General features: G+C 35.9%; 1 protein-coding gene across 3 annotated transcripts in view; it reads left to right on the top strand.

Moving 5' to 3' along the window:
* The window catches only part of l1cama (L1 cell adhesion molecule, paralog a), an 81,041-nt gene that overhangs the window by 27,172 nt on the left and 30,945 nt on the right, over positions 1-22,924 (top strand). For all 3 annotated transcript variants that reach the window (XM_051097394.1, XM_051097393.1, XM_051097392.1), the window contains exon 2: positions 21,722-21,976. In XM_051097394.1, the coding sequence (XP_050953351.1) occupies positions 21,853-21,976 (124 nt within the window). In that variant the 5' untranslated portion in view covers positions 21,722-21,852. The remainder of the gene's footprint in view (positions 1-21,721; positions 21,977-22,924) is intronic.

Below are 22,924 nucleotides of genomic sequence, written 5' to 3'. Positions count from 1 at the left end.
TGAATGGCACAATAATGGGCCTCAGGATCTCGTCATGGTATCTCTGTGCATTCAAAATGCCATCAATAAAATGCACCTGTGTTCGTTGTCTATAACATACACCTGCCCATACCATAACCCCACTGCCACCATGGGCCACTTGATCCACAACGTTGACATCAGCAAACCGCTCACCCACACGATGCCATACGCGCTGTCTGCCATCTACCCTGTACAGTGAAAACCGGGATTCATCCGTGAAGAGAAAACCTCTCCAAAGTGCCAGACGCCATTGAATGTGAACATTTGCCCACTTAAGTTGGTTATGACAACGAACTGCAGTCAGGTCGAGACCCCGATGAGGATGACGAGCATGCAGATGAGCTTCCCTGACACGGTTTCTGACAATTTGTGCAGAAATTCTTTGATTATGCAAACCGATTGTTGCAGCAGCTGTCCAGGTGGCTGGTCTAGGACGATCTTAGAGGTGAAGATGCTGGATGTGGAGGTCCTGGGCTGGTGTGGTTACACATGGTCTTCAGTTGTGAGGCCGGTTGGATGTACTGCCAAATTCTCTGAAACACCTTTGGAGACGGCTTATGGTGGAGAAATGAACATTCAATTCACGGGCAACAGCTCTGATGGACGTTTCTGCAGTCAGCATGCCAATTGCACGCTCCCTCAAAACTTGCAACATCTGTGGCATTGTGCTGTGTGATAAAACTGCACATTTTAGAGTGGCCTTTTATTGTGGCCAGCCTAAGGCACACCTGTGCGATAATCATGCTGTCTAATCAGCATCTTGATGGCATACACCTGTGAGGTGGATGGATTATCTCGGCAAAGGAGAAGTGCTCACTAACACAGATTTAGACAGATTTGTGAACAATATTTGAGAGAAACAGGCCTTTTGTGTACATAGAAAAAGTGTCAGATCTTTGAGTTCAGCTCAAAGATATATATAATTATATAGCAATAAATACATAAATAACTAATCCCCATATAATATTAATATTTTCACATTTCATCCATTAAAAAAAAGGAAAAAATGTTGAGTTAATGGTTACAACATTACAAATCTCATGCACTATAAAATGAGCAGAATATAAAACAGCTCATGTAACAATCATATTTTCTACATTTCATCCATAAAAGAAAATTTTATATAAATATATCCCTTAAAATTAAAAATCGTGGCATTTTCTACAGCAATTTTCACTTTATTTTACATAAATAAATAAATAAATAACAGCAACAACAACATATTAAATTTATCATTAATGATTTAATTACATAAATTATTGTTTATTTAATGTTTCAAAAATTGCAAATCTCATACACTATAAAATGACTAAAATATAAAACAGCCCATGTAATATTAGATTTTGACATCCTGTAGGTTATGCACCTAAGATCATTTGTTGAAGTATAGAAAAACTTTTTAAATGTGTTTTGGACCCATTTTTCATCCTGTTCATGGAAAGTGGCACATTAAGACTTCTCAACAGTGTAACGTCACATCAGCCATCCTTGTGCTGGGGAAAACATAAGGGACATGCAGAAGTTGTGCCAGGAAGAAAGTAGTGACAGATGAGGAGAGATAGAGAGAGAGAGAGAGATAGAGAGAGAGAGAGAGAGAGAGAGAGAGAGAGAGAGATAGGGGGATGGAGGAATGGGGGAAGGGAGGTGTATGGCTGCATGCCGCTAGAGTCAGTGCGTTGTCATGGTGATTGGTGCAAAAAAGAAGCAGGCAGGCTAGTATTGACACCTTGCTAGCGTCACACTATTGGACAGCACCGCAGTCCGTTCTCCATTCGAGCATGACTGAATGAATCACTGTGTTTTTACACCCGTCCATCCGGTCTCAGGTTTAGCTTCCTCTGCAAACGCACTGACTCCGCGCAGACTTCGCCAGCACTCGCGCCCGGTGTGGAGCACAGCAGACAGTATGCATTTCACAGTACTCTCTCACAGCCAACATGACCCCATTTTCTCGCTTTTCAGACAAAGACATTTGAATGACAGTCAAATCGCTTCAAACCGATTTCGCTTGTTCATGCTGCATGAGCCACTAATGGCTTGTGTGCATGTGATAACTGCTGGAAACAGAGATTTGATCTAAACGCTGAAGCGGTGAAGATGAGATAAATATATAGAACGAAGGAAGATGAGAATCTCAACTGGATTTTTTTTACATAACACACACACTGTCGACCTACACAGCCTGCATCCACAGCCTGGAGGCAACGTCTCGCTTATTTCTTCTCACGGTTCCCAAGAGGTGCTCTTTTCGATTATATCAGGAGCACTTAGAGGCGAGTGCTGCTTTTGCAAGTTTTAACAAAGTTAATGGGGCTAGTGGTGAAGAAAGGTTCCTCTGCTCTGGTTAACCGAGGCATCATGATCTGGAAAGGCACAGCAGAATGAACATCTGATAACACGGACCACATCCTTTCACCAAATGATTTATCTCTCGACTGTGTTTTTACTTTTGTCGTACGTGTCCATGCCACTTCAATGACGAGGCTGGGCCGCTGCGCTTGACTGAATGCAAATCCTGTGGAATACTAAAGCAGGGCTGACCTTGACCTGTCAATACTTCTCATTTCCATATGAGATGAGAGCACTAGCACAGATTAGGTGGAGCCTTGAATTCGCTTACCAATTTTCCCATTCACTGCAAAGAGATCAGGCTTTTTAGGTAATGAGACAACAAGTCATGGAGCATCATGAATAATCCAAAGCTGAGATGCCTGATAGCTTTAAAGATTGCTGAATAGGCTAATGGACTTGTTTGAGTGGAGTGTTTTCCTGTATACGGCTTGTGGGGAAGTACTTTGTAATTGCATTTTTGTTTATTTATTTGGCAGACACTTTAGAGGTGGTGTATTTTTACAATGGTAAAATACTTTCTACTATCAAAGCTAATTATGGTGACTGTAAGTAGCTATTTGTAGGCTTAAAAGTCTCTCAAAAGTGTAAACACTCACTCTGTGGCACTGTCAAACGTTGCTTGTTTAAGCAGATAGACATAGCAACAGTGGCTCAGCCAATGGGGTGAGTTTGGGGCGTGGCTATTTGTTTACCTGATCAGTGGTCATTGAGAGTATTTGGGGAAACTTGATAGAAAACAGTCATTGTGTTTGCAGTTTAACTAGGTGCTATAACTGCATTTACATCATTTCAGGTGTTTCATGATTTTTAATCACCCTTTGTAGTTCGTATAAATAGTCCCGCAGTGAAAAATTTATTATTTTTATGAGAATTATTTCATGAGACAGGTAAGTTTAACAGGAAATTTTTGAATATTGTTTGCATCTTTAAAGTATTTTAAATGTATTTTTAAATATTCAATATTCCATATTTTATTTTATTTTAAGTGACAATTTTAGTAATTTTAGTGTTTCAATCATTTTTATTCGTTTTTTTATAAGCCATTATTTTTTATTAATATTATTCATTATTTATTAATAATTATTAATAATTATGTATGCTATAAAATTAATAATTGTTTGTAAATAAAGTATGTAAAGTTTAAAATTATATGATTTTAAAATATTGAATATATATTATATATAATTCATTTTATATTATTAATATATCTAATTTTTAAATTGTTTTTTTATATAATTTGTCTATGTGCTTTTTAAAAATTATACTTTTAAAATAAAATGTTTGTAAAAACGTTGTAAAAATGTTGTATAAAAACATTTATTTTTATTAAATAATATCAATTATAACATACTTTTATAGATTTTATAGCTCTTTTGCAGCACTTTTCCTTTTTTTACTTAAATAATTTTATTAATTTTGTCATTAATATCACACTAAGATCACAGTAATTGATATGGTTGATATAATATTTTATTTTTACATTTTGTTAAAATTGTAGTAATTTTGTTGTTTCAGTTATTATTATATTTATATTATATTTATATTATTATGTTATTATTATTTTTCAATATGCTTATATATTATTTATTAATATGTATTATTTAGCTTTAATTATTTTAATACTTATTTATTTACTTATTTTATATATAACCTAAATAAAAAGCTTAATTATTTGTATATAAAATATATAAAATGTACAATATAATTAAAAAATATTCAATATTTTTTTATTTATTGAGGTTTATTATTTTAAAAATAAATTATAGTATACTATTATAGATTTAGTAGCACTTTTGTAGCACTTTTCAAATTTTTTTACTTAAAAAAATAATTTTATTTAAATGTTTATTTAATAATTTTAATAATTACTTTTAGTTAAATGCATATTAAATACATCTTTTTTTATAATTCTAGTTTTAGTTAAAAAAGCATGCATAACAAAAAAAGTATTATATATATATATTTATATATATATGTATATATACAATGTGTGTGTGTGTATATATTTATATAATAAAAATTTGGTGTTGCTAGCACCCTGTTGATCTTCTTTGATAGGGGGGTTGTCGTGGGTGTGATCTGTCATTGTAAAGCGTGTTTTGCGGTGTAATGTCAGAGCTGATGCTGTGGACGGGCTGTCCATCAGTCTGGGTGTGATGAGGGTGTGGGGCGTGTACGTGCTCCCCTCGGGAGCGGCTGACATGCCCCGCGTGTCACACAACCCCTCGACAGCTGCGCTCCCCCCAGTGCTCTCCACTTATCACTGGGCCCACGGGACCTGTAACACCTCCACGCACACTCATGCACACTTACTGACAGCCTGCACCCCGTCTCCATCACACAGGAGCCCTCAGATGGGAGCCAGCTACAGCATGCGGCATGCTAATGATATGCTTCCATGCAATTGTGTGGTCCAGGCCTTATTAAGGCCTAATTGAGCTGCCGTGCTTTGAGATGCGCTGGCTTTAATTATCCTCTGCGTTGTGTTGCTGTGACACGCTGTTTTGGCTTGGTCAAAATGTTATTGTTGTATGCATAATTATGCTTTTCTGGGCTTAACAAGGTTGTAGACTTTACTATTGTTTATGAAGCTCTCATTGTTATAAAACATCAGTTTATTTTGCTGTTCTGTTTTTTTCCTGTATGTATCACTGTATTCGAGTAGTTTGGGGTACAAGGACATTTTTTCTTGATATTAGCTTAAAAATTTTGATGAGTATAGGAAAGACATTTATTTTAGGCAATGTTATTGGTTGTTATTAAAAAAAAAAGGTTCATGTTTGTAAATAAAATATATAAAATTTCAAATATATATATACATACATATATATATATATGCTATAAATAATTATTTGTGATTGATTATTGTATCATTTTAAAATATACGTATATGCTATATAATTACATATATATTAATAAAATATATAGTTTAAAATTTATATATATATATATATATATATATATGTAAATATACACACACATTTTTAATTACCAAAAGGTTTCATGGTTTTAAATAATCATTTTTTTAATGTTGTAAATATTTTATACATATGCTATAAACTATAATTTGTATATAAAATATACAATATACAGTATGTCTATATATATATATATATATATATATATATATATAGACATACTGTATATTGTATATTTTATATACAATTTATAGTTTATAGTTTATATATATTGTTATATATCTTTTTAAATAGTTATTAATGTAATTGAAATAATACATTAAAATAGTTATTAATACATTTTAATTTACAAAAAGCTTTCATGGGTTTTAAATAATCTTTTTTTACAATTCAAATAATTTTGAAAAAAAAAAATATATATATATATATATATATATATATAGGGTGTATTATTATAATAATAGGGTGCGTTATTTTTAAATTGTCAGTCATTTTTCTTTATTTATTCATTTTTATTATTATTTTTTTAATAAAGTATATTTTTTTTAAATATTTAGATTTACCATGTGCCCCAGTTCAAGCACTGTTAATATGCCTTAAATAAAGCTGTCTGTTTTTGGCTCTTTGAATAGGTCAAATGCCCCATTGCAGGTCTGTCAGTGTAGAACAGGATATGTCTATCCTATCTGTCTGGAGTTGAGATCTTGAGACAGCTCCTCTAAACGCCCTCACCTGTCTCATCAGTTCAATCCCGACCCCTTTGACAGCCCCTGAGAACAGCAATCCAACATTGAGACCCAAGTCAGGTGGAAAGCATCGGGTTGTGTTTCAAAAGAGAAAAATCAAAAGTGAAGGTCAAAGTCGTGGCTGAATTTAGACAATTGAGCGAGTTGCTAGATACTCCAGGGCAAGAAAGTGTCCGTGCCTGACAAAAGCGGACCGAGGGGGGAGGGAGAAAGAAGGTCAGTGGTAATGGGTTTTCCGCTTAATTTCATAATGCTATGATTGCTACATTTACCAGAGCTAATATTGACTCACTACAGCCTTTTATGAGTTTAGGCCCCCCCACATACATCTGTCCCGTGCTAGCATGTCACTCCACAAGCTCTTTAAGCAACATTTGTCATATTAATTACCTCTTTAGTGGAGAACATCTTCATGTCTGCAGAGATTAGCCATCGTTGTTGACTTGGCTTGTCGGAATAGGGTGAAATTTGTAATTGGGTGACCGGCCAAGTGTGCATGTCATGCGTCATCCCAAAGCACCAGAGGTGTTTCTTTAATGAACGCTGGTGTTCCACAAGCTTAGTATGTCATTGCGGCTGACACTAACAAAGTGAATGTGGCCCATTTAGTGTTGAGATGGAGAGACTAAGAATCTGTGCCAGTCAATCTGTAGGCGGTGGTTCCAAACCAATGAAGCGCCTTCATTTTTAGACTTTGACATCAATTTACTTTTTCGTAAAATTACATGAAATATGCTTAATTTTAAATCCATGGCTTCATCAAAGGTTGTACAATTAATGGGGGCAACACACAAAATAGAAATGAACTGACTGGGTGAATAATTTTTAAATATTATATATATATATATATATAGCTGGGTTTAAGCTCTTTCCAAAACGTAACATAGCTGTTTTGGTTACCAGTGACTTTTATCATATGAACAAAAAAATACTGAGATGTTTCTCAAATTATCTTCTTTTATGTTCCATAGTTTATGTTAGGCCGTTGCAGCCTAAATGTTTATGGGTAACTCCATTCAAATATCAACCTTACCATGAAAAAAAGGTTTTTACTATACTCATAGCACAGATATCAACATTTAATGGTTCAAATACCCATGTGAGGTCTCTTTTAAAAGATTTTAAAGCATTTTTTTTTATTTTTAGTGCATGATAACACTACATATTCCTCATAAATAGACACATCAAAAGTAAAATAAAGTAACAATTATATGTTCTGTGAAGAGTCATCGCTACTCTATTTGTTGGGTATTATTGCGTCTGGTTTGTGCATTTTAATTCACAGAAATCCTACAGAGTATGTAGTCTTTCAAAAATGGTGTCCTTTTTTGTCACATCCATAACACATGATTATTTCCCTTTTTTAACATAGAAAACTTGTGCATAGACTGATATTTTTCTGATGTTTGGATCAACAAGGGTTTATTAAAATATAAACAGATGGTTCAGTATATTGGTATCACAAACATTCTCTAAGCATTTATATGTTGCATCCATGACGCAAAATGTCACATCCATAATAGATTTGCCCTTATGTGTAATAAATTCTATGTTGAATCAAATAAAATATTTATTTCTAAAGCTACAGTTTGTAATGTCTACTTAATACTTTCTTATTTAACACAAAAATAGCTTTTAATAATCTTTTGTGGGTATTTTTACAGTCAGTTATATTTAGTGATTATTTAGATAAATTAATCAAAACATTATGTAAATAATAAAATTAAAAATTTTAATCGACTGACATCCCTAACACAAACATATATATAAAACCGAACTGCAGTCATTTTTCATAATTATACTTTATTTTATTTAAATATGTAATTACATAGCTGCATATTAAATAAATAACACTATTAAAATATTATTTATCTAGTCTGTCAATTTTATTTGTCTATTTTTTTAATACTATATAGTTTAGATCTGAAAGTTGAAGAGACACACATAAATATATATATATATATATATAACCAAACTGCAATCATTTTTTCAATTATACTTGGTTTTATTTAAAATATTTTTTTTATTTTATTTAATGTTTCCCCATGACTTGGACAATTTCAAGACAAACTTTTACAGCAAGATAAAATCTGTCATCTGTTAAAATCTGCTGAAAATTATACCATTTTAAGATGAGTGATATTTATATCTCGCCTATTACAATACTCAACTGTATTTTTATTTCAAAAAGATATTTTGACAGATATTTTTTTTAAACAAAACAAAATAATTTTCAACTATTATATAGTTGCATATTAAATAAACAATACTGTTAAAGTATTATTTATCAATGTTTTTCTCAAAAACCTTAATTTCTTTTCAACTGAAGAAAGAAAGACATGAACGTCTTGGGTGACATGACGGTGAGTAAATTATCAGAAAATTTCAGTTCACTTGTGAACTAATCCTTTAATTCTTGAATTTGATCTTTAGAAGCTTGAATTTGACAAAAACTGAAATTTTAATTTTCAGTCCCCCAACTGTAACAAAAAAACAACTAATCCCCCTAGAATTGACCTCGAAGCTACATCAGTTCTTCCAACTGCCACCATCAAAAAAGTAGGTATCATCCTTGACTCTTCACTAAATCTAGACGCTTAGATATTTTTTTTAAACAAAACAAAATAATTTTCAACAATTATATAGTTGCATATTAAATAAACAATACTGTTGAAGTATTATTTATCTAGTCTGTATATTTTATTATATATATTTTTGTGATATTATCTAGATAATAAGTTCAGATCTGCAAGTGAGGTTACACACACACACATGTTTGTTTTTGTGAATTGTGGGGACTTTCCAAAGACTTCTATAGATTTTATACTGACCAAACGATATTGTCTATCCCCTAACCCAACCCTAACCCTAAACCTACCCCTTACAGAAAACATATTTGCATCGTTACACTTTCAGATAAACATCATTTACTATTTTGAATCATTTTTTAACATTGTGGGGACCGCAGGCCACACAGGTCCCCACAATGTAGCAAAAACAAGTACACACACACACACACACGCATATATATATATATAAAGTGCTATGTAAATGTAACTAGTAACTAATAATAATGATAAATAGCGATATTGACCTTTATACACATTCATTAACGAACCAATTGACTCAACAGCTATGCCATATGTTGCTGTCAGCTAGATAAAACTGAAGCTCTCTAGTAGGTTAATTTCCCCTAGTTAATTTTCTCTAAATGTTGTCATCATTTTCTAGACACCATGTTCCCACATTTCTCTTGCTCTCTTTGTATAACCATCAGATTAATTTTTAATATCATTATTCAATCAGAGTCTCCTTTGATCTTGAGGCGTCTCGGTCCCTCCCTTTCTCCCTTCCCCCCTCGAGCAGTGTTAGAAATGTCTATACCCCCTTTCCCACCTTTCTTGTCTTAATGAACACACTTCTTTACTTGAATTATTCACCACGTCTTTTATTCCCTCTGTTTTTGTTGTGTCTGAAGGGAAAAAAGCATCAATAAATAAATAAACCTGACGGCTAGTGCCTCACACAACATGGAAAAAGACAACGCGAGTGAATATTTTTCCTGGATGCTTGTCATCGTGTTGACACTGAGCGTGGTTAGAGCATAATATCTTGCAAATCAAAAACATCAGATAGATTTGTATTTGTAGTGTGTTGCGAGCGTATGTGTGCGTATGAATAACTGAATTTGTATGTCCATGTATAGAGGAGATGCTGTGGAGACCCCGTTGCCATGGTAACGTGGATGGAGCGAGTGGGCGGTAGCCCCTCTGACAACCTTTATTTTCCGCAGCTTTCCGTGTCTCTGATATTAACCCTTAACCCAGAGAAACTGTGAGAGGAAAGCATGAACGAGGATTTGTAGGAAGCAAGAAACTGAATAACTATGGGAAAAAAAGCTTCGAGTCGGTGTTCCGCAAACATTGCATCAGTAGGGATCTAAGATACAGGTCAGTTGTCAGGTGGTTAGGGCGGCTCTCTGCTCTCCTGTGCGCTCCGGTGCTGTCGGCGCACATCAGAGGCCTTTATGAAGATGAGAGGCCACATCCATGCTAGGAGGACCCCTGGGTAAACCGCATAGGATGTCAAGTCAATAAAGCAGAGAAATATCGCCTCAAGTCAGCGGTGCGGTGATCTGGGTGCACTTTAGAACTTTCCGCAACGAGGCAAAGAGGACTGTGTGCTTATGTCGCTGTGTGAAGAAAAGCTCAACTTAAAGTGTAACATCAGGGGATGAAGAGTCAAAAAGATCCATTCATGCTCTTATATAAAAGGACAGAGAAATCTTGTCCTATCCTTTATAGCTTATAGATTCTCTGTTGGTTTTCTACAAAATTTTGGTTTTGCAGTAGTCCCAATTCACTTCACTACATATACAGAAAAACTTGTGTAGACAGTATTGATTGAAATCTCGATTAACTGAATGCTTTGCCACGATTCTGGTTAGTGAATGAATATTTCTGTTGCAGTCAAATATAAAACCATGCTAACATGCTACTCTAAACAAAAGCTTGCAACGTTTGCCCCGCCTTCACATTTTTCTGATTGGTTCACTGTTTTGGAACTGAGCGGCGGTGTGTGTAAAAGTTTAGATTCTGTTAACTTGACACAGCACCTTAAAGGGGTCCTATTATGCTTTTTCACTTTTTGAACTTTAGTCAGTGTGTGGTGTGTATCTTTGGGCATAAAAAAAGATCTACAAAGTTACAAATCTCAAAGTCCACTCCAAAGGGAGATATTTCGTTTTTAAAAAAACTGTTATCATGCACTAGTCCTTTGGACTACAATATTTGTTTTCCGCATGCAATGATGTCACAACACGGTCCATTAGAATTTCATTAAATGAAATCCCGCCCATGGAAATTCGAATTGTTGTGTAGGGATGAGGTGGGGGAAACACGGGGTTGGTGCTTTCACCTATTTCACACACAACCTTTCCAGAGTGATTACGTAATGCCTGAAGTCAAGCTAGTGAAAGACGAGCATTTGTGAAAAAGTAATTACAAGAAAGATTGTTTCGCTAGGCAAGACCCTTATTCTTCAGCTGGGATCGTGTAGGGCCCTTTAAAGCTGCATTGGAACTGCAAAATCCTGGAATGTTTTCCTTAAAAACCTTAATTTCTTTTCAAATGAAAAAAGAAAGACATGAACACCTTGGATGACATGGGGTGATTAAATAATCAGGAAATTTCAATTCAGTTGTGAACTAATCCTTTAATTCTTGAATTTGGTCTTTAAAAGCTTGAATTTGACAAAAACTGAAATTTGAATTGTCTGTCCCCAAACTGTAACAAAAAAACACAACTAATCCCCCTAGAATTGACCTCGAAGCTACATCAGTTCTTCCAACTGCCATTGTCAAAAACGTAGGTATCATCCTTGACTCTTCACTAAATCTAGACGCTTATATTAGCAAACTCCAAAGCTGCATTTTTTCAATTACGGCGTTCCTTCATGAGTCCATCTCGCCTTGACTACTGTAACACTCTTTTTTTTCTGGATTATCAGCACACTCTATCTCCCGTTTGCAACGTATTTAAAATTCTGCTTCAAGAATGTTAACGTATATCAAACGGTCTGCTCATATCACTCCTATTCGTTTTAACCTCCGCTGGCTTCCTGTGTCTTCACGTATCACTTATAAAATTCTTCTGCTTACCTTTAAGTCACTCCACAGTCTTGCACCTACTTATCTCTCTGACCTATTTTCTCCATATATTCCTTCTCATCTACTTCGATCTTCTAGAGGGGATCTTCTTTGTGTTCCTAGATCTCGCCTTTCATCTATGGGAGGGAGATCTTTCTCTGTTATGCCTCCTAAACTTTGGAACTCAATGCCCTTGTGTCTTCGATCAATAACCACACTGCACGAGTTTAAGTCTAAACTCAAAATCTGTTTCACCAATATTATCGGTCATTATATGTTTCTTCTTAAACTGTTATGGTTTAATGTTGTATTTGACTGGATTTTTGATTTTGATTGTTGTTTGATTACTATGGTTTGCAACTGCAATCACGTTTTGGACTTCACAAATGTCTACTGTTAATCTATGTATGTATTGATTATATTGCTTTGCTGTTGTGAAGTGTCCTTTAGCTTGGGAAAGGCGCTATACAAATTAAACTTCTTATTAATTCTTTTGGGAATCAGTAGATCCACTATATGCCTTAGATTCCTTACAAAGAGTCATTTGTTTGTGATTTGTACTACAGTGGTCACAGTGTTTGTTGTTTTCGACTGAACTGAAAGCTAGTTCTTGCTATTATATCACCATTCACGCTTGTTTTTCTCCATCAATTCAGTACAGTCTGCAAACAACTTTGCAAACAAATATGACTTATTTTGCTCTGTTGATAAAGATTAAGCATAGATTCACTGTGGTGCAGGAAACCCTGGTGCATATGTTCAAAAGACTCAACAGAATATTGACTTTTTATTAGCGAGCAATAATTGCTTCTTTCACCACTATCGTCTAGGCGTAATGAGATCAGTGTAATCTATAATCTAGCGTTCCATGCACACTATTGTGTGGAGGTTGTCACCTTGGATAAGGGCTTTATGCCTCGCTTTATGAACTTAACCCTTGAGTTACCCGCAACAGGTTCGAGCAAATTAGATGCTAGTCTTCAAGAAGACCGAGACACAGTGACAGCTGAATGCACGGAGAGGGACAGTCTAGTCCCGGACCAAATGTATGGTGAACAAACTGATATGAATTATGAATTTAGGTGAATTCAGGGCAAATTGTACCGGCAGGGAAGGCCAGGCTATAAATAATTTACCCTGCAGGGGGTCTCTGCAAATTACAGGCCCCCCTCTATGTCTCCTTGTCTTCTGCCACTCCTCTTTTTTCCCATTACCTTCAGTCACCTATCTCCTCCCCCTCTTTTTTTTTTTCCTGTCCCTCTTTCTTCGCCTTCAGATCTGTGTTTCTCTTGCTGTCCGTCGCTCGGCTTTCCAGACAGACAGACCCTCGGGGAGGTCTTGAGGGTGGAGGGCAAGCATGTATTCATTTATTTCCCTCCTCCATCTTTCTCTCCTTCAGTCTTTGACACGCATCTTCACAGTTGGAGGTGGTAAATATTTAAAGAGAAGGCATGACAGAGCCCAGCCCTCATAAACACATACTGTACAGATGACTTTCACTGGATAAACACTCTTGGTGCTGCTGCGGTTCTACATAATGGCAGAGCGCAGGGTATTGTTTGAAAATAGTCTGCGTGTGGATTAATATTTGCAGTTTTTTGTTTCTGATTTTAAACGAGTGTGCTAGAATACATATTCGCACAAGTTGCTTGAGGGTGCAGGGAAAATAATTATGCAAGCACATGATGATGTAAGAACAGATAAAAGATATTAGATCTTAACATCGAGAAGTCTACATGGTCTCCTGCTGGTTTTTCTTGCAGGCTGTACAGCCTGAAATATATCACACTTCTTTGTAATTTACATGACCACAATTAGAAAGAGAAGTCTCTTAGCGTTACATGAAATTCAAACATTTTTCAACGTGTATTAACTGTCCAAATATGTTTGGACTACTAGATATTTTTGAAAATAACTAAAGAAAATTAGACAAGACAATATGTGACCCTGGATCACAAAACCAGTCATAAGGGTCAATAGGACAATATTTGGTAGAGATGCAACCATTTGAAAATCTGGAATCTGAGGGTGCAAAAAAATCCAAAAATTGAGAAAATCGCCTTTAAAGTTGTCCAAATAAAGTTATTAACAATGTATATTACTAATCAAAAATTAAGTTTTTTTTATATATATATTTACAGTAGGAATTTTACAAAATATCTTCATGGAACATGATCTTTGCTTAATTTCCTAATGATTTTTGCCATAAAAAAAAATCAATCATTTTGATCCATACAATGTATTTTTGGCTATTGCTACAAATATACCCCAGCAACTTAAGACTGGTTTTGTGGTCCAGGGTCACATATATACACTACCAGTCAAAAGTCAAATGTTTTTGAATAGTAAGATGTTTTATATTTATTAAAGAAGTCTCTTCTGCACACCAAGCCTGCATTTATTTGATCCAAAATACAGCAAAAGCAGTAATATTTTGAAATATATTTACTATTTAAAATAACTGCTTTCTATTCAAATATATTTAAAAATGTAATTTATTCCTGTGATCAAAGCTACATTTTCAGCATCATTACTCCAGTCGTCATTGTCACATGATCCTTCAGAAATCATTCTAATATGCTGTTCAAGAAACGTTTTTATTATTATATTTAAAACAGCTATATTTTTCAGGATTCTTTAATTAATAGAAAGATCCAAAGATCAGCTTTTATCTGCAATAAAAAGCTTTCGTAACATTATACACTACACCATTCAAAAGCTTAGAGTCAGTATGACTTTTTTTGGGGAAAGAAATTTTAGAAATTGAACTAAATTTTATTTAACTAATTTTATTTACCAAGGATGATGTAAATTGATCAAAATGGATGATAAAGACATTTATAATATTACAAAAGTTTTATATTGCATATAAATGCTGTTGTTCTGAGCTTTCAATTCATCAAAGAAACCTGAAAAAATTCTACTCAGCTGTTTTCAACATAATAATAACAGTAATAACTTTTTTTGAGCAGCAAATCAGAATATTAGATTGATTTTCTAAAGGACCATGTGACTGGAGCAGTGGTGCTAAAAATTCAGAGTTGAAATCACAGGAATAAATTACATTTAAAAATATATTCAAATAGAAAATTTTAAATATTAAAAATATTTCAAACTTTTACTGTTTTTGCTGTTTGGGTCAAATAAATGATGTCTATGTGAGCTGTAGACACTTCTTTAAAAACATTAAAAATCTTACTGTTCAAAAACTTTTGACTGGTAGTGTATGTAAAATAAAATAAATAAAATGTAAAAATATAAATAAATACCATTTATTCTTATTTAATTTGACCTGAACGAAAATATAATAAATAAATAAATTTATTTGAATTTATTTTATTTCAACCTGAACAATCCCTGAACAAACTCTTGAGTAAAGAATGAATTTAAACAAGCAGCAAAGCTCCATAAGAATGTTATGATTGACCAATTTGTACCAAAGCAGATTTAATTCGTTTATTTTTAATCTTCATTTCACGTTCACACACAGCAGTATTCTGGCTATTTACTGGTAATGTTACAGCTACCCTTACTGGTAAATTGCCAGAACGAATTTACCGGTATTTTTGAAAAAGTCCTATTCACACATGATCTCGTAACGGTAATTTACCGGTAATTTACCAGTAAAGACTGTATGTGTGAAAGGGGCTAATATGACAGTAGCATTATATAAAGACCCTTTTACAGTATGATCGGATAACCTCAGGATCAAATGAGGGCAGGATGTACATTTATAAACATTCTACCATAATCCGACTGACATGACAGCAATTGGGATACCAGATGAAGAGCTCTTACAGCTCTCAGCTCCTAAAATACAGTATTCAGCAAGTTGGTCTCCTAAAGATTACATAACACCTCATATAGCCATATAGCTCCAAAATGCATCCCAGTCATTTTGTTTAGAAATAAAATCTATGATCCACACAGCCTTTGCTGTGATTACATCAGCATCAACTTTCTGTGATGATATGATTCACATTTCCACTGAAATTCAAGCAGTATATGCTGCGAGTAAAACGACATGCTCCATTTCGCAAAGATAATTGGTTGTTTTCACTAGCTTCGGGGTTGACATTGCAGAGTTTGTTTATGTGGAATGATGCATCAATTCTCCATGGTGCTGAAAGCATTATATGTTTATCATTGTTTTTTTTTTTTGTTTTTTTTGCATGCACATCTGTTTTACAGAAAGTACATAATTGCCTTTGGTTCTCTTCCGCTGCGGGGCATCAGTTACGTTAAGTCTATGACCTTCAGTAATGAAGCAGGTGACAGGATTAGATACTATCACCAACAGCTGCACAGCAGCGCTGAGAGACCCTGACCGTTGTCAATCTCCCTCACATCAGCAATAGAGGCCATGTAAGCCGTGATAGACAAGGTTCTTATCGGCTTTTTGGGGTTCAAGTAGTGCCTAGAGCTCATTTCATGGATATGTGACACTCCCCTTCAGTTCCACACCCTCCTTTCTTCCTCTGTTCCCTGCAAGACAGTCATGGTTGACTTGGTCATCTAGTTAGCGGCTGCTGCTTGATCATACATTACTGTGCACCGGTTTGATTGGCAACTGGCTGGCTCCCTCCGGAGCGGCTGTGTGACAGAGCTAATCGGACTACGCTCAGCAACTCTCAGTGCCAATGAACTCTTCAGCCGTTCGGTAAAGGCCCGACTCGATTTGATGGCATTTGTTAAAGGCCAACAGAGGCTAACCTGGCATCTAATTGGCTGCTGACAATTCCCCTCCCCCTCTGATCAGTTCATACTAATATCGTCGAGTCTAGAGGACGGAAAGAGAGGAGAGGTGACTGATTGATTAGGCAGCTGTGTGATTTAATGGAGGAAGGGATTACTGTCTCGGCTGTCATCTTCTATCACCCCTTCTGCTCCTCCTCCTTTTCTTCTCTCCTCCAATTCTTTCCTTCGCGGTGCGATTTGCAGGCACAGTGCCGATTCTAGGTGACTATGCTTAATGAGCCACGTAATCCGGGATCGAGGTGCTACACCAACATTATGTGTATGATCTTGCATATGTGACCTGTAAGTAACATTATGTGGGCTTAAATGCTGACTCAAATGTTCCAGTAGCTATAAAAATTTCCATCTAATATCGCATGTCCTCCTACAGTTGTTTTCCATGGTTGAAAAGACCAGCATGTTATATTTGGGATGCTGGTATGTTGGTGTCAGGCTTCTTGAATAGTTTAACCAGCAAGATTTTCTTGGTTCACAAAGGATTTGTCAGCAGCAAGACCATAATAAGGGATGCATGATTTTGCTTCCATATCAGGTTTATTATTTACCGCCTTTGGTTGATATAAGATGTACGTGGGCTCATTTTTGGATATTTAAGTGAGCATGTTTATTTTTTTTTTTACTATTTTTAAATTTAGATGAACTTCGCCATCATCTAGGCTCACTCAAAGATAATCTTTAAAAACACTAGTAAATGTAAATTTAATCTTTAGCAAATCTCAAAATGTATATAAATTTTTCGTACTGTACAGTAAAATGTTGTGATGCCTCAGTTCACTCATTTAAAATGACTGATTTTAGTTTTTAGTGTTTTATTTTTAATGCACTTAGACCAAATTTAATGGTATTTTAGACTGAGCCATGATTAAATGATGCAAGATTAATATAAACAGCCTTTGTAATTCACTTCAGCCTTTCAACTTTATGAATGATTATTTTAAGTTCAAGTGTGTAAGAAATTGGAAGCAAGCAGATTATAGCTGTTTCTAAAGCTGTTTCTTAAAAACTAAGCTCAGAATCGCTTCGAGAGAGAATCACGATTCATTCGGAAAATCTTATGGTGTGTGCACACCAAATGTGAAATGAATATTTGCATCACGTTCCTGCTCTAGTTAACTCACGGGATGTTTTTCACATGACTCATGCAAATAATTACATAAAAACAACATTTTCTGATTTAACCGGACGTGTCAATAAGCTCTTTGCTGGCTTGTGCGCATTATGCAGATTTTTCGTTTGAGTTGAAATTTTTGAACTTGTGCGGAAGATGCGATTGAGGCAGCAATTGCGTCACTCAGTTTGCGTCACCCAATTAGAGTCATTCGCAACTATTCGCATCACCCAGTGCCAGTTCGCATTATTCGCATCTCCCAGTGCGAATTTGCATCTATTCACACAGTCCAGTGTGAATTTGTGTCTATTCGCATCGCCCAGTGCGAATTTGCATCTATTCCCATCTCTCAGTAAGAATTTGCATCGCCCAGTGTAAATTTGTGTCTATTCGCATCTCCTAGTGTGAATTTGCATCTAATCGCATTGCCCAGTGCGAATTCACATCTGTTCACATCTCCCAGTGCCAGTTTGCGTCTATTCGCATCCCTCAGTGTGAATTTGCGTTTATTCGCATCGCTGAGTGCAATTTTGTGTCTGTTCACATTGCTCATTTTAAATTCACATCTATTTGCATCTCCTAGTGTGAAATTGCGTCTATTTGCAACACCCAGTGCACATTTGTGTCTATTCACATCTCCCAATGTGAATTTGTGTATATTCGCATCACCCAGTGTGAATTTGCGTCTGTTCACATTGCTCAGTGTAAATTTGCGTCTACTTGCATCTCCTAGTGCAAATTTGTCTATTCACATCGCTCAGTATGAATTTGCGTCTGTCGCATCGCCCTGTGCTAATTCATATCATTCGCGTCTCCCAGTGTGAATTCGCATCTATTCGCATAGTCCAGTGCGAATGTCTGTTTGCATTTCCCAGTGCAAATTTGTCTATTCCCATCTCCCAGTGCTATTTTGCATCTGTTCCCATCTCTCAGTATGAATTTGTATCTGTTCGCATCGCCCAGTGCAAATTCACATCTATTCGCACAGTGTAAATTCGTGAATACTTGCATCTCACAGTTCTAATTCTTGTCTATTTGCATTGCCCTGTGCGAATTCACATCTGTTCACATCTCCCAGTGGCAATTTGCGTCTATTCGCAGCGCTCAGTAAGAATTTGCATCTATTCACATCTCCCAGTGCCAATTGGCGTCTATTCGCATTGCTCAGTGTGAATTTGCATCTATTCTCATCGCCCAGTGTGAATTTGCATCTGTTCGCATTGCTTAGTGTAAGTTCACGTCTACTCGCATCTCCTAGAGCGAATACGTCTATTCACATTGCTCAGTACGAATTTGCGTCTATCGCATCGCCCTGTGCCAATTCACATCATTCGCATCTCCCAGTGTGAATTCGCATCTATTCACATAGCCCAGTGCGAATTTGTGTCTATTCACATTTCCCAGTGCGAATTTGTCTATTCCCATCTCCCAGTGCTATTTTGCATCTATTCGCATCTCCCAGTGCAAATTTGCGTCTATTCACATTGCGCAGTGCAAATTCGTGACTACTTGCATCTTGCAGTTCTGATTCTTGCTTATTCATATTGCCCAGTGCGAATTCACATCTGTTCACATCTCCCAGTGCGAATTTGCGTCTATTTGCATTGCTCAGTGCGAATTTGCGTCTATTCGCATCGCTCAGTATGAATCAATTCACATTCCCCAGTTCAAATTTGCAACCATTTATCAGTTATTACTCAGAGCATAAAAAATATTAAGGTTACATTTAGCTATGTATACCGAATTTTTGAGGGTGGAATCTAGTGATATAAATGATTTCTCACACAAATTTCACAAAACAGGTTCAAACTGGTCACAAGGACTTGCCATGTTGACCTAACCATTTTTGTCACAATGCAAGTCATGTTCAGCTAAAACATCTTCTCTCAACAATTACATTTTGACCCGAATTTGAATTTTTTTTTCAGGAAAATACAGTAGTTTTAGTTTGAAGGTGACTTCTGTGTTTTATACATCACTACGCTGTTGATAATGGACAAGGGTCCATTTTTTTGCTGACAAAACACACCTTTAGACAGAAATCTTATCCATTTTTGTTGTATTTTAATTTATTTTGACAAAATGGTATATATTTTATGTTTTATGCAGACTGGGGGCAGCACAGGTGGCAGGGAAAAGGGTGAAGGCCTGTTTCCAGGGGCCTTTTGGGACTGTGATCCAGCCCTGTGACCACCAGCTAGACCAAACCACCACAGTCCTTCATGAAACAGCTTGAAAATTCATGCTAGTCTGAGTCAGTCTTTTCAGCAGGGTTATCTTTGTGTGTGTGCAAGGGTGTGGGAGAGTGAAAGATTGTGCCTTACTCCTCCTTCAACCTTTTCTTCCGCTCCAAGGTCACTCAGCTCCAGGGTTTGGCACCAGGAGGGTACAGTGGTGCCCAGCTAAAGATATGCATAGCTGCCAGCTGCTGTCAGACATGCTGCACCCAGGCCAAAAAAATATCTACCTCTCTCTCCTTATTTCATTTCATCCTTATTTTCTCTCTGAAGTTTTTATCACATGTCCTAAGGGAGCTCCTTTTTGTACAGTAGTGTGATCAAGGCTTGTGAATGAAAAAAGACTTTGTTGTTTGATCCAGTGATAGTGCTGATAAATGGAGCCACACACGCAGGTCTTTGTGGTGTCATTTGGCAGGCCTAAGTACAGATGGAGAACTCCTCCTGCAGAGTATCTCATAAGCCTGTGGCGTGAGCGATAGCTGCTCTAATAGATGCTTATCTTTTCTTTTAAAGAGGCTCCTCAAAAAGACCCAGATATTTTTTTTAGATTCATCATAAACCGGCCTCTATTCATCATTATGTATTAATGACCCTGACCATTAAGGTCTGCTGAGATCTTGCTGAGGAAATGCATTGAGTAAATTGCTTTATGAGATGACTGCGGATCTGTGATTGCGATAAGGACATTTTGCCATGTGCTTGCACTTGTGGTCACTTTATCTATAAAAATTATGTCTGGTATTGATATCAATTGAATGTATTATATCTTCTATATTGAGTCTTTTAAGAATAAGTGGCTACACCAGCCACTTTAAATACTGAAGTGCCTTGATATAGAAGATTTATTGTAATGTTATGATGAAGCACTAACTTTTAAACATAAACATTTTATAGAGTATATAGAATGAAAAAAAAGATCAGCTCTGAAATGTCTGTCTGTAAAAAAGTGATTAAATAATAATAATACTAAACATATAAATGTTAATTTAAATATCATTATTATATTATTCTGCTGCTACTACTACTACTACTACTACTACTACATATATATATATATATATAATACATCAGTATTAATGTAAGAATAAATATTAAATACTGATAGTAGTGAATAATAATAATTATTATTATTCTTATCATTATTATTAGTAGTAGTAGTATAAATATATATTACACATATTATGATAATGATTCATGTTTCCAAATATTAAATACAGATACTAACAGTTAGTAAATAAATAAATAAGGTGAAAATGAAATGAAAATTCTGAGCCAAAACTGAAAATTCTGAATACACTTCACCAAAAACCAGACTCAAAAATGCTTTTTAATAATTATCTATAATTTTATTAAATAATATTAAATAATTTTGTAGGATTTTTGTATGATTTTAATGATGTTAAATAAAGTTTATAGAGTATGTAGAATAACAAATTGAGAGAAAAAGATATACAAATATTAGATACAATAATACTAATAGTTGTTACTGTTGTTGTTGTTATTATCATTATAAACAAATAATTTTTTTGAATTTTTGCTCTATGCATATATATATATGTATATATATATATATAACATGGTTAATAACATGCTTAAGACTTTAAGGTACACAAGGTACAGTTTACATCTTTTATCAGTACATGCATTCCCAAGGATTTGAACCCATGACCTTGGTATTTTTGAACTCCATGCTCTACGGTTTGCTCTAGTGTATAGTCACAACACATCATGCACCTCTATTTTTTTTTTTACTGTGCCCCCAACTCCACCCCTCTCTCTTCCTCGTCCTCTCACTCTGTCCTTTGTTTCTCATCTTTCTGGCTCCCTCTGTCCTGGGCCATGTGGAGGTCTGAATGCTTTTTCTCTACACACGTGGGTCTCCCCCTCCTGCCCCTCCCTTCCTCACTCTTTCTCCCTCTCCTCTCTTGCAGTGAGAGTGCATCAGGAGGGTGTGGACCTGAGAGAACCATACAGGAAGAAGAAACAGTGAAGATTGCTCTTCTCTGACTGGGATAATCGCAGATTTTCCTGCCCGTTGTGTTTGTGCCTGTCAGCAGGTGCAATGCCTGCCACGTCACAACAGCAGGTGGGCAGCAGGGGGCGATGCGCTGCTCTCCTGCTCCCTCTCCTCTTGCTGTCTGTGGCTCCCAGGCCCGGGAATGCCACCATCAACATCCCATCCAAATGTGAGTACAGGATTTTACATTGCATTCAATTTGCATGTGCATGGCGAGTGTTCTTTTTTAATTTGCATTGATTTTTGCAGTATTATAATGTTAGCTATGGTATATTGTTATGGTTATAGAAATCCACGTGAGTTAAAAAGTGCAGAGCTGTTTTAACAGAGTTTAACTGCTATAAAATTGATTTATACTATTGATTTAAGTGCCTAGTACAGGCCTGATTAGAAAGGACATTCAAGCATGCACTGATTGAAACCCACCTGAGCAGGAAATGTAAAAACAGCAGCTGCTACAAGCTTCCTAAAGCTATAAACAGCACTGGGTTTGTTGCTATTATTGTACAGCTGCAATTTAAGATTGCAGCTATGTATCAGTGTATCAGAGCATCTCTCTTTCCCACCGTTCCAAACACACACACACACAAACACACACAAAACAAGGGGGGAAAGACTAGATGATGAAAACAGCAAAACAGAAATGCACCAGAATAAGATGTCAGTGAAGAGTTACACCTATATTAAAGGTCACGGTTTCTCTTGACTTTCAATTAGTGACCTTTAGATGGAAATGTGAACATGGATGTGACCAATGAGATCGATAACACACCCACATTAAAATGTTCAGCCAGCAAACACAGCCTGACTGGGTCCGCCCCATATGCTCTGTGCTAATGCTCTGTTCCTGTCTCTCGACCCGTGTTGCAGTTTTCAGGCATTCAGCACGTTTGTTTTCTCATTAAGTTGTTGGGACTGCAGTGCCAAGCAGTCTTGCAAAAGGATGTTTGAAGTCAAAGGAAGGAAAATAGCTAGATAGGAAGTTTATTTTAGCTCTGCTTTGCCAGCATCTTGTTATCTCTAGTGTGCCTCTTGTTGGCCAGCTGATCTATAGTCCAGGTGTCTAAGCTGGCATCGTGTGTTTTCTTTGTTTCGCCTCCAAACATTGTAATCATAC

This window comes from Labeo rohita, chromosome 23 (genome assembly GCF_022985175.1).
Source record: "Labeo rohita strain BAU-BD-2019 chromosome 23, IGBB_LRoh.1.0, whole genome shotgun sequence".
NCBI lineage: Eukaryota > Metazoa > Chordata > Actinopteri > Cypriniformes > Cyprinidae > Labeo > Labeo rohita.
This window is presented reverse-complemented; position numbering and strand designations above follow the sequence as displayed.